The 14,225-nt window shown below is 36.7% G+C and overlaps 1 protein-coding gene across 1 annotated transcript; it reads left to right on the plus strand.

Annotated features, from left to right (window-relative positions):
• Positions 1-864: 864 nt before the first annotated feature.
• On the plus strand, positions 865-11,088 carry LOC132163953 (protein TIC 100). The gene is given in 12 exon segments (XM_059574343.1): positions 865-1,645; positions 2,689-2,760; positions 3,175-3,264; positions 3,372-3,545; positions 4,409-4,499; positions 4,832-4,894; positions 4,983-5,049; positions 7,329-7,432; positions 7,507-7,633; positions 9,247-9,564; positions 9,567-10,012; positions 10,452-11,088. Coding segments are annotated over 12 exon segments (2,643 nt in total). The 5' UTR covers positions 865-1,001; the 3' UTR covers positions 10,899-11,088.
• The last annotated feature ends 3,137 nt before the right edge of the window (positions 11,089-14,225 follow it).

A 14,225-nucleotide genomic window follows, 5' to 3' on the forward strand; every position in this document is an offset into this window, starting at 1 on the left:
GAGAGAAAAAATTAAAAAAATAGAAAGAAAAAGAAAATATAATAAAATATTACTTACACGTTACCGTAGCAATTGTAGGTAAAACTTTTATTTTACAAGGATTGCTAAAGCAAGAAATAAGGCATAATAGCTAAATTTAGCTAAAAAAACTAGTTTACACTTTCTGCTAGAAATGTTTTTTTTTTTTTTTTTTCTAATAATCTGCTAGAAATGTTCTAAACCTCTACCCTCATTGATATAGAAATTGTTAGTCACGAGAAGAAAATGGACGAAACCTATTATAGATTTCTCCCATGAGTCTGCTTAAGTAACCCCCTTCAACATCAAATAACGTTGAAGGTAGATTTACATCATCCTTTTCCAAGGATTTTTAGGTTAAACCGCCATCCGCTAATTCATAATATTCAAAAATATTGGAATATTAAGTGTATATATATTTTTTAAAATTGAAACTTGAAAAAGGATAAATATTTCAAAAGAAAGAGCACATTTTCTTGGACAATAGCTTATTTTGTTATTTGTTATATGCTTCATAATCCATGTGTCCTGTATCCTTGTGCTCGATTTTTTTTTTTTTTTTTTCTTTCTTGTTTAGCACCTAATTGGATTTAGCTTAGATGTTTAAAAAAACAAAACAAAACTATATAGTATATGTATGTAATTTTTTTAATGGTTTAGATTTGATTATGAAAAATTGACACAAATTTCTTACAAATCAATACTTAAAAATAACATCCTTAACATATTAAAAAATAAAAAAAAATAAAAAAAATCCAAATTTAAGTTGAATTTTGTAGCCAAGGCTTCTTATAAGGCCCAATCAAGCCCATGTAGACCTCAAACCCACAAAACCCTCTATCTTCACACAGTGGGAGCTTGCAGCTGCCATTTGCTCTGAAACTATCGCTAAACGCTAGCTTGAACTGCCTCACCTTCCCACCTTATCTTCTTCTTCTTCTTTTTCTTCTTCTTATACTTCTAACGCTCACAGACAGACCACAATGGCAGACGAAGACTCAGCCAGACCTACTGAATCAGAACAACAACAACAAGAACTGGATGACCAACAAAATGAGCAAGACCCAGATGCAGAAAAGCTCTCCTCAGACGACTCCGACTCCGACTCCGAGTACGACTCTGATGAGTCCTACTTCACCGACTACTCCGACGAGGAGCCCCTCACTTACGCCCGTCTAGTGGGTGAGCCGCCCGCGTCGGAGAACACCCCGGAGATCAACTTCCGACGGTTCAGCCGGATCCTGGACAGCAGGTACTTGAAGAAGAAGGAGGAAGAGGAGGAACGGGGCGTTAAGGTACACGAGGACCTCTTCGACTTTCCCAAGGACCCAGAGAACTGGAAAGAGGAGGACCTGAAGGAGCTCTGGGCCGACGCTCCTCTCCCAATGACCAAGCCCGGCTGGGACCCCGTCTGGGCCGACGAGGACGACTGGGAGGTCGTCCAGGAGGAGGTAGATGCCGGCCGGGACCCCAACATTGCGCCATTCTATGTGCCGTATCGGAAGCCTTACCCGGCGATACCGGACAACCACCATGATATAGATAATCCCAAGGCAGTGATTGAGGAGTTGGATAGGATCGAGGAGTTTCTCAAATGGGTCAGCTACATTTTCGCCGATGGGAGCTCGTATGTGTTTGATTTTATGCGTTCCTCTTCTTCGTTCTTTGGAATTTGGTTTGTACACTGTATGTATAATGACGTTGGATGGGTGTGGTTAGTTTGTTTTTATGGTCTGCGTGACATTTCACGAACTGGGTTGTGTTGCATTTCTTCATATTCTTATTTTGTGAGTTTTTCTTTTTTCTGAATTTGGCGGTATTTGGCTTGTGTTGTATGGGAATTTGTTGGCTGTTTAGTTGTACACAGTAATAGCTCTAAAATTGCATAAGCTTTGGCCAATTTTGATTGACAAGGCATTGCTTTTGATTGGATAACGTTTTGTCTTAATGATTTTTGTGTCACATTTTTCAAGTGGCTGAGCTACGATTCTGATGGGAGAGCGAACTACTTATGCCATGATTCCGGTTGAATTATTTGACCTTTTATACATGGAAGATGGAAGATCTTTAGCGGCATTTCCTCGTTTCTTTGCAGTTGATCAAAATGGAATTTCTATCCTTCTCGTCTATCTTTATTCTATCTTTGCTATTGATTTTATTTTTCTCCCTAGTGCTTATTTTGCTAAAACTTCAATCCTTGTAATCTATCTGGTTTTATGGGCGTGTAAATTCTTAAACTTCGTTGCTACTTATCAACAGTTCAGTCAAAATATTATAATTTGGATGATTTCCTCACTTTTGGCATTATTGAGTTTATGATGACTATTGTATAAAGAGAGTGGTTCTTTTGGATTTTGTTGTTCCGTGATGTTTTATTTGAGTTTGAGCTACGTACTATAGAGTGGAACCGATTGCTTAGTTCATTTGAATGTCTACAAACCACTGGTGCTTTTTTGCTTTCCTTCCACCTCTTTCTTTAGTTCATGTAATATCTTATTATTTGGGTGATTTACAAGGTCTGTACAATATGGTTGCTTCTCATATAACCGAGTTGTTGAGATTAATACTTCTCAATGGTATATAACGTGAGAGTTGTACAGTTATTTGACATTTTCCCAGCTTCATCTTTATATATTGCTTATTACTTTAGATTACGCTCTTCTTTTCAAGGTATGAAGGCACAGTTTGGGATGACTTGGCTCATGGAAAAGGTGTATACGTTGCTGAACAGGGGCTGGTCAGGTATGTTCTGAAGTATTTGGACTGTATGGTGGTGAAAACAATGATTCAAGCAAGACATATAGTTCGTTCTGTCATCCCTATTCTTTTTCCTTTTTTTGTCCAAAAAAAAATTCTTTCTTTCAGCCAAAACTATTAGAAGTGTCAACAACAGTCAGGAATTTTCATAATTATGCTGAAACTATGCCACTTTCAAGGTCCTTTTTATGTAAGTCTTGACTGGCGATACTTAATTGGATTGCACTGTCTAATTTACTTGCTACTTTAAACTAGGGTTCTGATACTGTATGAACTATAACCCCCTTCCTCCACTTTTGGATTTATCAGCTAGTTAGAATATTGTTTTGTCAGCTTACAATATACTTTGGCTCTGATTTATGTTTTTTGAATTTCTTACGAGGCATTTCCTTATCATAGGTATGAAGGTGAATGGCTTCAAAACAACATGGAGGGTCATGGCGTTGTTGAAGTTGACATACCCGATATAGAACCTGTCCCAGGTTCCAAGTATGTTTATGACTCTTAGCTATGTACCAAAAAGGTCATATTGTATCTCAGCACTTAGAACCCAAATAACTGTTTCAAAAAATAAATAATTATGACTCAATTTCTAGGCTTGAAGCAAAGATGCGTGCTGAAGGGAAAATAATATCAAGGGATTATATGACCCCAGAGGACAAAGAATGGCTGGAGATGGATATTGAAGACAGTGTTCGTCTTGCTGACGGGGAGTATGAAATACCATTTTATGAAAGCGATGAGTGGATCAAACAATTTGGGAGGAAACCGTAAGTTTTACTGTTGAGCTCTCTGTTTCTTTCTCAACACCAATCATAGTTATTCTATCCTCCCCGTATTTTATTTTTTGTCCAGCATGTTGTCCATTGTTTGAATGTTCTCACTCATTAATCATTTGTATCCTGATTCCCTTATGTTTCAATGTCAAAGAATTTATTAGGTAATTAGGATATAGTAATTTGATTTAAGATTAATAGTCCCTAAGGATAGCTCAATCGGCTAAGGACCATGCCTCAGAAAGCGGAGGTTAATAATTCTAATCTTCCCTTCCCTTCCCTTCCCTTGCCCCCCCCCCCCTCCTTAGGGACAAAAAGTTAGATGGTCTTAGTTCTATAGAACATGATACTGATGAAAGGAAGCCAAAGATGAAAATGAAATGGGAAGTTCCAAAGGAGTTGCCATTTCAAGGCTCCTAATTAGTATCTGAAAGACATGCTAAAAATTCTATTATTTTAACGTTAGGAAGTTTGTTTCTATGTTCATATGTTAGCTTGATACACTCATGATAAGGTAAAAGAAATTTGTGGTTGTGACTTTTGGAGACATCTTTGATGTGCATCTTGGTTCTGCTTGTGCCCATTCATGTACTTAAATTCATTTATGGCTCAAGGTCGGTGAATTATCACATTTTTATCTGAAACTCTGGTGCCAGAAAGAGACTAGTTCAATGAAATCAATGATTCATGGTGTAGGTGCCAATTTGATTGGACTTTAGGTCCATCCATTGATTAGTATGATTTTCTTTGTTTTATCCTCCAACATTTAGCTCTTCATTGATGTTGAATTCATGCAAGGATAACTTTTTAGCTGAAGGCATCTTATGGGTTTATTGATGATTGTCTTCCTACCACAGGGAGAAGGGTCGATACCGCTACGCTGGTCAGTGGAAGCATGGCAGAATGCATGGATGTGGTGTTTATGACGTCAATGAGCGTACCATATACGTAGGTGGATGAAATATAAGCCATTATTTTTAGGGCTCAACTTAGTTGATTTCATTTCTTTTGTCTATGAAATTTATGATCATGGAGGGCTCAACTTCCACTGAGGATGCAAAATGAATCTCTGATGTGCATATTGTGAGATAGTATGAGGTCAAAAGATGCAACACATCTTATCAACAGGAAGGCTGATGGGTCAATATATGCCTAATCCTTAAATTATGTAAAACACCCGCATATGTTATATGTTACAATTCTCTTAATATGTATAAACTAAAAGTTGTTGTGAAGTATGCGTGTTTAACAAATAATGTTATGCGTTTGTATGCGTGCAGGGTAGGTTCTACTTTGGGGAGCTATTGCAGGATTCTACTGGTTGTGATGAAGATGTTTGTGCGGTACTATATAAATTGTTATGATTCAATGTTATTGTAAGTATCCACAGCTGTTGAAGAAGATATGTCTCTTGTGCTTTGTTCTTTTCAGCTGCATTCGGGTATAGCAGAAGTAGCTGCTGCCAAGGCTCGGATGTTTGTTAACAAGCCTGATGGAAGTATGTCTTTTCAAAACTAGTTGTAATCATCTTTATACTGAAAATATTATGTCATGAAGTACAGTAGTGTCTGTAAACTAGGGTGCTCAAATTCAATTTGTCAATTTAGTCACTGGTAATTGGATGGCCTATGAGTTTGATAAATTTGGATCGAAGACGATGTTACTGGGGTCATCATCTCGGTATTGGTTAAGATGCCAGTCATATATATATAGGTGCATATACATGATGGACTGGGTTATGCATAAGAGGGGATACTAAGTTTTTTAGAACACTAGCAGCAACTTCCCTATTCAAATAACTTCACAATAGCTTCCCTTATCATTTCTCTATACCATTTAAATATTCTTTTAAATAAATGCTAGAAGAAAGACAGAGCCATTTAAATATTCTTTCAAATAAATGATAGAGGAAAGAGAGGAGAGAGAGCTTTTTTATATTAAAATAATGTTAAGGCACCGTAGTTCCCTTGGTTTAGGGGACACCAAGGGAGTCTATTGTAGGGATTTTTTTAGGAGTTTTTCCTACATTTAAGGAAGGGAATTGGATTTAGGCAAGTTTCTGCTAGTGCTTTATTAGTTTTCACTTTTCACTGGCTAAGGGATTCCTAGAAGAACACCCACTTTTCCTATGTTTGTCGCATAAAGTAATTATTCTCCGAAGACATTTTGATTGATCACTTGGGCATCCCTTTAGTCATAAGTTTGAACATTGTTTATTATGTTGGATAATAGTCGGTCCTGTGAGGCTCCTAACTCCCGTTTTTGGCTCGTTTACCGTATCAAAGCATCTTGGAGCAAGAAGGGGGTGAAGTTGATGACTACCAAGCTGGCGCGCAAGCCCAAGCCCAAGTCCAAGAGGGCTTCATTCTGGGCTTAAACACAGATCTTGGGTCCAAAGTGGATCCAGGTTAGGGTTGTGGTGTCTTGAGTTTATTCGCCTAGGTTTATGGTTCGCCGGAGGCCCCACCGGAGGATGTTCTGGCCCCCGCAATTTTTTTTGGCGCTTTCTGGCATGATGAGTCTGCTCCGGTGAGGTCAAAGCTGCCGGATGATGCCGGAGGTCACTTTTTGTTTTTGCCAAGGTTGGTGTTCTCGCTAGTAGTAGTCTATAATTCAACGGCAGCATGGCATCTCCCCTAGAACTCGCCGGTGATGACATCAGAATCCTCTTAGCACCCTTCATTGTTGGCTGTGGGTCCTTCAGTGTCTTTCGGTTTGATGGGCCTACTCCGGCTTCTGATCCTTCCTCATTCTCTCTGGTAGGTCTGGCTTTCCAGAACCCACCAGTGCATCTTTCCCAAGCACTCTCAATCTCCTCAATGGTGCCTATGGTTGACGTTGCCATTTCCCCCACCAATGCGAGCACCGAGTAGTTTTCAAAGTTGGTTTTGTCTTGGGGGTTGACGTTGCCATTTCCTTGTATGGGTAGGCAAGGTGTTGTTGTCGAATATGCTCTCTCTTCTACACTAACCAAACTCCCTTTGGTTATGATTGCTAAGGGGGGTGAAAAACAAGAGGGAGAGATAGGGAAAGGTGTTGCCCTGTGTCTCTTGGATGGGTTGGATGGGGCTGGGGACGGCGAGGTTGGAGAGGTCGGCGAATTTGTTTACTTTGAGATTGTACAATGTGCGAAGGAGATCACTCCTATTGTGGGGATCTCATGTGTGGGTCATGAGAAACAATTCTTGGCTCTCTTCACAGTTTTTGAAGAGGTACACTGTCATAATTTTGGCTATGCCTTCTAATCGTGGTACAAAAGGTAGTAGGGAGCTAAAAAATTCGGAATGATCCATAAACTTTGATGGAAGAGGTGATTGCTCCAGCCATGGTAAGGGCAAGAGGGTTCTATCAGAACATCTGTTGAAGCCTAGGTTGCACTCCTGGGGTTCCTGAGAGGTTTGAATGATGGGAAGAATTGTGCTTTGCACAATGTGCAGTTTATGGGGGTGTCATCATAAGGGTGGTGGAAAGTGGGTGGGGGATTTCGTCTTGGCTGTATCTTGTAGTTTCGTTGTAATTTTCTCCTTCTAGGCTTTTGCGGGTCTCTTTGGCTGGGTTTTCCTTATTCTTTTTGCTTCTTTTTAGGTGTTTCTTTTATATACTAATTGTATACTTAGGGGCGCATTATGCTTTTAATGATATTTGTCGATTACTTCTAAAAAAATTTTATTATTTATTCTTTTTGCAGATCTAGTCTATATCATGAAATTCATGCGAGAATTGTTTGTGTATTATGTCTCTTTTGATTGTGACTTACATTTTGTTTTCCCTGCACAGTGGTTAGGGAAGAGAGGGGTCCATACAGTGATCCTCAACATCCATATTTCTATGAAGAAGAAGATGCGTGGATGGCACCAGGTTTCATTAACCAGTTCTATGAGGTAAGTCATATACTATCTTTAATTTATTTTTAGATCAAACAAGGAAACGAGAAATGAATATAATTTTGTGGCAGGTCCCTGATAACTGGAAAACATATATACAAGAGGTGGATCAGGAGAGGGAAATGTGGTTAAACTCCTTCTATAAAGCACCACTAAGACTACCTATGCCTGCTGAGCTTGAATACTGGTGGTCCAAAGGTATTAATTTCTTTATTTTTTTTTTTAATAAGTAATTGAATTTTATTAAAAAGCGAAAGGACATAACCCAAGTGTACTGGAAGTATATAAGAGATACACTTGAACTAGAAAAAGATCAAGAAAATCATTGAACCTAGTAATATGAAGGCACTCAAAGGCCTTTAGATCCACCACCGTTCTCAGCAATCCTCAAAACTATGATAACTTCTCTCTCCAAATACACTGCATTAAACAAGACAGGATTTCCTGTTTGCGGATGATCATTTTCCTCTCAGAAGAAATCCATTCTCTCCCCAAGAATTTCCTCCAAAAGAACCATATATTCTCTCTCCCCTTACAAGAATTTCCCTTTTTTATGGTGTGTTATGGTAAGAGGGCTATAAATGAAGTCCACATTGTGATATTTTCCTTTTATAAGCAATTTAAGTTTTTTCTTGCAATTCAACTACCAATAGTAGGCTACAATAGTGGGGTAGCCCTTCTTAAAAGGGTTAGTGCATCGTTCAAAGTGTCTTTCCAACTTTTGTCGGGAGACTGAAAAGAATAATTTTGGGAAAAGTCCACATACTCTTCTCAAACTACCACTTAATTGACAATGTCCCCCCTGAACTTTCAATTGAAACAACGTTCTCCCCCCACACTATCAAAAAGTGGCAGTCCCCCAAATGACGAAAATACCCTTCATAAGATATAAACTTAAAAAAAAAACTAAAACAATTTAGGGGAAAATGGGAGAGATTTTGTTCCATAGAAGAGAATTATTTGATTTTTTATTTAGATATTCTAAACAATACATGATACATGAAAGCAATTATCTTTAAGATTTGACTCCTGAGAGCAGATTAATCCTTTTGAATGTCTGAATTCATTTGATTTTATTTGGTAGTAATAAGGATTACAACAAAACAATTTTACTTGGTGATAGCAACAGAGAAGGTTCCATTAAAACATTTCTTTTTTCTAGTTCAAAGTACCTCAACTCTGTTGTTAGGTTTAGCCCTAAAGCTAAATTATGAGAGATACCACCTGGCTACAAAGAGTGGTGGCTTGAAAAGGTTACTATCGACAAAGATGGATGGTGCTTTTCTTTGGCACAGTGATCAAAGTTGTTGTGCCCTTCAATTTCTTGCTGCTTTTAATGGAGTTGCATTTGGCTTTATTTTCTCTCCATATTGTTTTTCCTATATCATTTGTTTCTTTCCTCAAGTTAGTGATGGTTGTTTGTTAATAAGTATGCACTGCCCATTTTGCCCCTACTTCCAGTGTGTAGACAAACTGGGGGACAATGGGAAGAAAGGAAAAATGATTGAAAATTTGATTTTGCAATTGAACACAAAAAATATGGTGGTTTCGTAGTTCAAAATGATTCAAGAGAGAAAGGAAGAATGTAAGAAACTCAGCATTTGAGTGTGTGATTTGCTTTTGCTATGCTTTATATTCATTTTTGTTTTGGTATTTGTACTTCTTTGTCTTGTTTGGTTTAGTTTCCTAGTTCTCCTTTTCTGGATTAGTTGCTGCTTATGACTAGATTTTTAGAAATATATATATATTTTTTTTATCCTTCTACTTTAATGGAAATTTATTCTTGATGTAACTTATGTTTGTTTGATCAGATGAGAGTCCAGAATTTGTTCTCGTCAATAAGGAGCCAGAGCCTGATCCTAAAGATCCCTCGAAGCTTATATATACTGAAGATCCCCTCATACTACACACACCAACCGGAAGGTTAATTAATTATGTTGAGGATGAGAAACATGGACTTCGCTTGTTTTGGCAGCCACCTCTGAAAGATGGGGAAGATGTTGACCCGGAGAAGGCCCAATTCCTACCCTTGGGCTTTGATGAGTTTTTTGGAAAAGAAGTGGTTGTGAAGAAAGAAGGCATATGGATGCGTATTGTATTGGCAGTGGAAAATGCATGCAAGCCATTGTTTGAAAACTAGAGAAATGGACAGAAGAGAAGACGAAAGCTTGCAAGATGAAGATGGAGGTGATTGAAAAAGAACTTGAACTGATAGAGGCTGAATTGTGTCTGGAAGAGACCATCGAGGATATGGATGACGACTTGAAGATGAGAGAGAAAGAGGAGGAAAAGAAGGTGGAAATGGGTTTGGAGGAAGAAGATACTTCTGCATTGGCCAACCAAGATGATGAGAGATCAGCAGTAGAAAAGGAGGCAGTAGAAGAGGAGGAAGAAGAAGAGGACGCAGTAGAAGAGGAGGAAGAAGAAGAAGAAGAGGAGGATGTTGAACCTTCAAGTTTTGGGTCAGTTACTGCAGATCAGGACACAGGAAGGAATGGCCAAAAAGGAAAGAAACCTGGAGAACCTCCATTTTCGACATCTTCATTGTCATTTGCTTCTAGTAGCCTTGTTTCAGGGGTGAGTTCTAACTTCTCATTTTATTATTTTCTACTATTAATTGCCAAATTATTCTAGAAAAAAAAAAGAAAAAAAAAAACGAATGATGAATTTCTATATCATTTACTTTACTTTTTGATGGTTGGGTTTAGGAAAATGTAATGTTTAATGGGATTATTCATGCAATTATTATTTCTTTTACTCTTTTAATTCAAACCTAAAAATTTTTGGGTCTTAAATTATGACAGTTGCAATATGGACACACCCTCGATTGATCTATAATATTTGCTCTCCTTTTTTGGAGTTCTCATATATTTATCAATTGGGTATCTGTTTGGAGATTGTAGCTAGTGTTTCATGATGTTGTGGTCGATTAATTAGTGTGATTTTAATGTTTTAGTTTACCTTCCTATTTTAGTCATCTGTTGGGAGAAACTATATTTTCCTGTTGGCTTTGCAGGTGCCATCGATGCTACAACAATCATTCCTATCATGGAAGGAGGCTAGATCAATGCTAAGGGCAGCTCCTCCCTCATGTGTTGAGGGCCCCAGTGGTCGCCTGAGGACAGTTGACTCGGTCAGTTTTCCCCCAGTGTTTAGCTCAAAAGGACGGTTGAGAGCCGCGCAAACACACGGGAAAGTCCAAGTTCGAAGCCACTCAAGGGGAAGGTTATCTCAGCTGCGTTCAATATCTCGAATTCTATCACATTCATCGGCTTCCGGGAACTCCAAAACAAGTCTAGCAGAGCCAAGAAGAAGCAGCTCTTGTTGGCTGCATAGAGCACCGGAGAGGGATTCAGACAGGATATTGTCTCTGCAGACGCCAATGCATTATTTAGAACCATATAGAGAAACTATATGTGATATGCCCCCGTCTTTCCCCTGTTTAGCATTTTCTGGGAACTAAATGATATTGAAAGGGGTAAATTTTTTTATGGCCACATTTTGGCCTTTTATTCTGTGTGTACTTTATTAGCTTTTGCCTTGTCTAAAGTAAGAGAAATCAGAAAATGAAAACACTTTGGGTATTCAAATGTAATTTTCCTGTAATTCAAAGGCTGAGGCAGTGAGACTCTGCCTCGATGAATTTTTCTTTCTGTTTCCTTCCAAAGCCTCCTTCCTTGTCAGTGAAAATTGGAGCAAATGAACGGGTAAAAAAAAAGGACATGAATATTTAGATTAATGTTCTCCAGAGATAAGTAGAGCCAGCCAAGAATGAGTCTCAGAAAGAAAGCAGTTTATTGATGAGAAATATTATTTAGTATATTGTTATATGATTGAGATGATATAACAGTGAAAATCAGTATTTTATATTTTTTTAGAGTAATGCTACATACTCAACTTTCATTTCGCTAAGCTGATGTGACAATGTTCATCAGCCTTTACTTCAATCTTCATCATAAAATAAAATAAAAAAAATAAAAAAATTAAGGGTTGATGAGCATTGTTACATCAATCCAGTGAGATAAGGGTGAAATAGGAATTGAGTTTTTAGAATTACTTTTCTTTTTATAAGCCTTCGTTGATTCTAATGTTGATTTTTACTATCATATTATTTCAGTTATATGATAGTTGTATATCAGTTTACTCTTACGAAAAAAGCTATAGTGGAATATGATCATAAAGCATAGATATTAAATTTTGTGTTTTACTAGAGAGCTTGTCTCTCTCCTTTCTCCAGAAACCAAAATTTTCTTTTCTCCCATCTCTTTTGAGTCTCTCTACTGAATATTGAGTAAGGAGGACCTCCTCCCTCTTCCTTCCCAATTTCTTCCTTTTTCCCTTCTCTCTTTTTCTTTTCTTTTTTCTTTTTTCTTTCTCTTTTTTTTTTTTTTTTGGTCTATTCTCTTTTGTAAACTCACATTTAAACTACTATTTTTATTTTACACTATCTTCCATTTTTGTGTTAAAATGGACCAAAATAGCTCACATCACTTTTTCGACTGGCATTCACTTTCAAAGGAAGTTAGAGGTTTGGACATATCAAGTAAAAATTGACACATTCTCTCATGTGACTTGCGTTCATTTTTAACACCAACAATGAGTGCAAAATGACAAACATATTGTTTTAGAGTGTATATATATATATAAAGGTGTCTTTATGAAAAGAATATTGATGTAGAGTATTATGTTCTCTTTGCTTCTAGCCTTCTATAGCTCGGTTGACTCTCGGCACAATGTTGCTTTTTAGTTAATCTTCTTGTTGTTTTACCACCAAGGTGATAGTCGAGTTGGTAAAACAGCAGGAGTTAAGTCCCCTCTTTTCTTCTTAGTGTTCACGTGTTTGAATTCGCTTGTCGTAATAATTGCGTGAACCAGATGCTACTAAGAAGGAGTTTTATTGACTTGCACTTTGGTAGAGTAGTGGTGACGGACTCACCTTCCTAGTCAGTAGATATGACTCAAACCAAACATTCCACAGCAGATGGGAACTCCGATGGTCACGTCCAAGGGAAAAAATTACATTAGTTGCCCCTTCCCAATCTTTTAATTAAAAAAAAAAAAAAAATCTTCTTTTTGTTTTTGAGTTTTGGAGTTTGAACAAATACATAACAGAGTTTTGACTAATATTTATTTCTTTTGTTCTATTTTAAATTGTGTCTATCATATATTTTATATACAAAATAGGGTTTATTATTATTATTATTACATGCTGCATAAAGATGACAAAAAATATATATATATATTATTACATTTTAGCTTGGGCCCCTCAAAAATGAATTATTGACTGGCCCACGAATTTGAGCAGAGTGTATAATTTTTCTTTCAAAATATTATTAGCTAGGCAACTGAATTATTTGATTAAAAATTATATCAAAGTAGATGATTTGCTCCAAATCTTAAAAGGTCAATTATTTAAATTAAAAAACGTTTGAGCAAATTGGCAATTTTGTTCTTAGTATAATAACAATTGGATCTGGCTTACATACAGGCAGTATAAGCAACGGCCAAGATTAAATTTCAAAAAAAAAAAATTCTTTTATTTTTTCTTCCTAATTAAAAACTTTTTAAAATAGGTCATCTTTAAAATTTAATTTTGACAGTTGCACAACAACATATATATATATATATATATATTATATATATATATACTGCTGTTATTTTAATAAGATGAAAGGTAGATCCATAACAATTAACAAGACTTGGATGCTTGTTTTGTTTTTTGGGATAGGTCTTCGAGTTCCAATAAGCCGACCCCCACAAAAGATGTTGCAGAAACGCTACACCGGTCCACAGGGAAAGGGTCACGTGGTGTACCATGTGTTTGTCGGTCACTTCACTCCAAATCACGCGTGATTGGATGCTTTTCATAACCCAAGAGAATATAATATGACTTCACTTCCTGACAAGAAACCTTTTTTTGTTCCGTTGTTTTTTGCATGCCTTCCAAACAGTGTGTATGTCCACTAGCAACAGCAAATGTGAAATTCTTAATTTTATATAAATTTTAGGGAAAAATCATATTAGTTCTTTTTAAGTTTTTATCTAATTTGAATTTAATCTTTTGAGTTTTTAATTTCAAATCATGTCTAATAAGACACGTATAGCAGATGATAAATTGTTAATTTTGACGGTAAAGTAATAAATAATTACTTTTTTTTTTTATTAACTACAACGCATTGTCACTTTGCTCTCATGAACTGACAAGCATACTGTCTGACCCCATCAAACTATTATTTTGTGCCTAAAACTCCATTTCTATCAGTCAAAGCCATTAATTCAGACGGTCAATCTGTCATTTTGCTCTCATGAACTACAACATATTGTTACTTTGACTGTCTGAGTTAACGTCTTTGACTAACGAAACGAGAGTTTTGGGCACAAAATGGTAGTTTGATAGGGTGGGCAGTAAAGTTATCAGTTCATGAGGGCAAAATGACAATGCATTGTAGTTCATGGAAGAAAGGTAACTACCCCTGTGATTTATTTTAAACTTGGATAAAACCTAAGGGCTTTATTCTTAAAATTGAAAACCTAAGGATTAAATTCAAATCAAATAAAAACCTAAAAACTAAATATAATTTTTTCCTAAATTTTATGACAGTACTCTTATAGCCTGTTTGGGATTGCGTTTGAAAAATAGAGCTTTAGGTCAAAACGATTTTGGGCAAAAACTTCATTTTTAAGATTTTGTCAAAAGTGCATTTAGACCATTTTTAGAGTCTGTTTGATATTGCATTTGAAAAATAGAGATTTAAATCAAAAAGAGCTTTTAGGCAAAAGCCCTATTTTT

This window comes from Corylus avellana, chromosome ca10 (assembly GCF_901000735.1).
Source record: "Corylus avellana chromosome ca10, CavTom2PMs-1.0".
Taxonomy (NCBI): domain Eukaryota; kingdom Viridiplantae; phylum Streptophyta; class Magnoliopsida; order Fagales; family Betulaceae; genus Corylus; species Corylus avellana.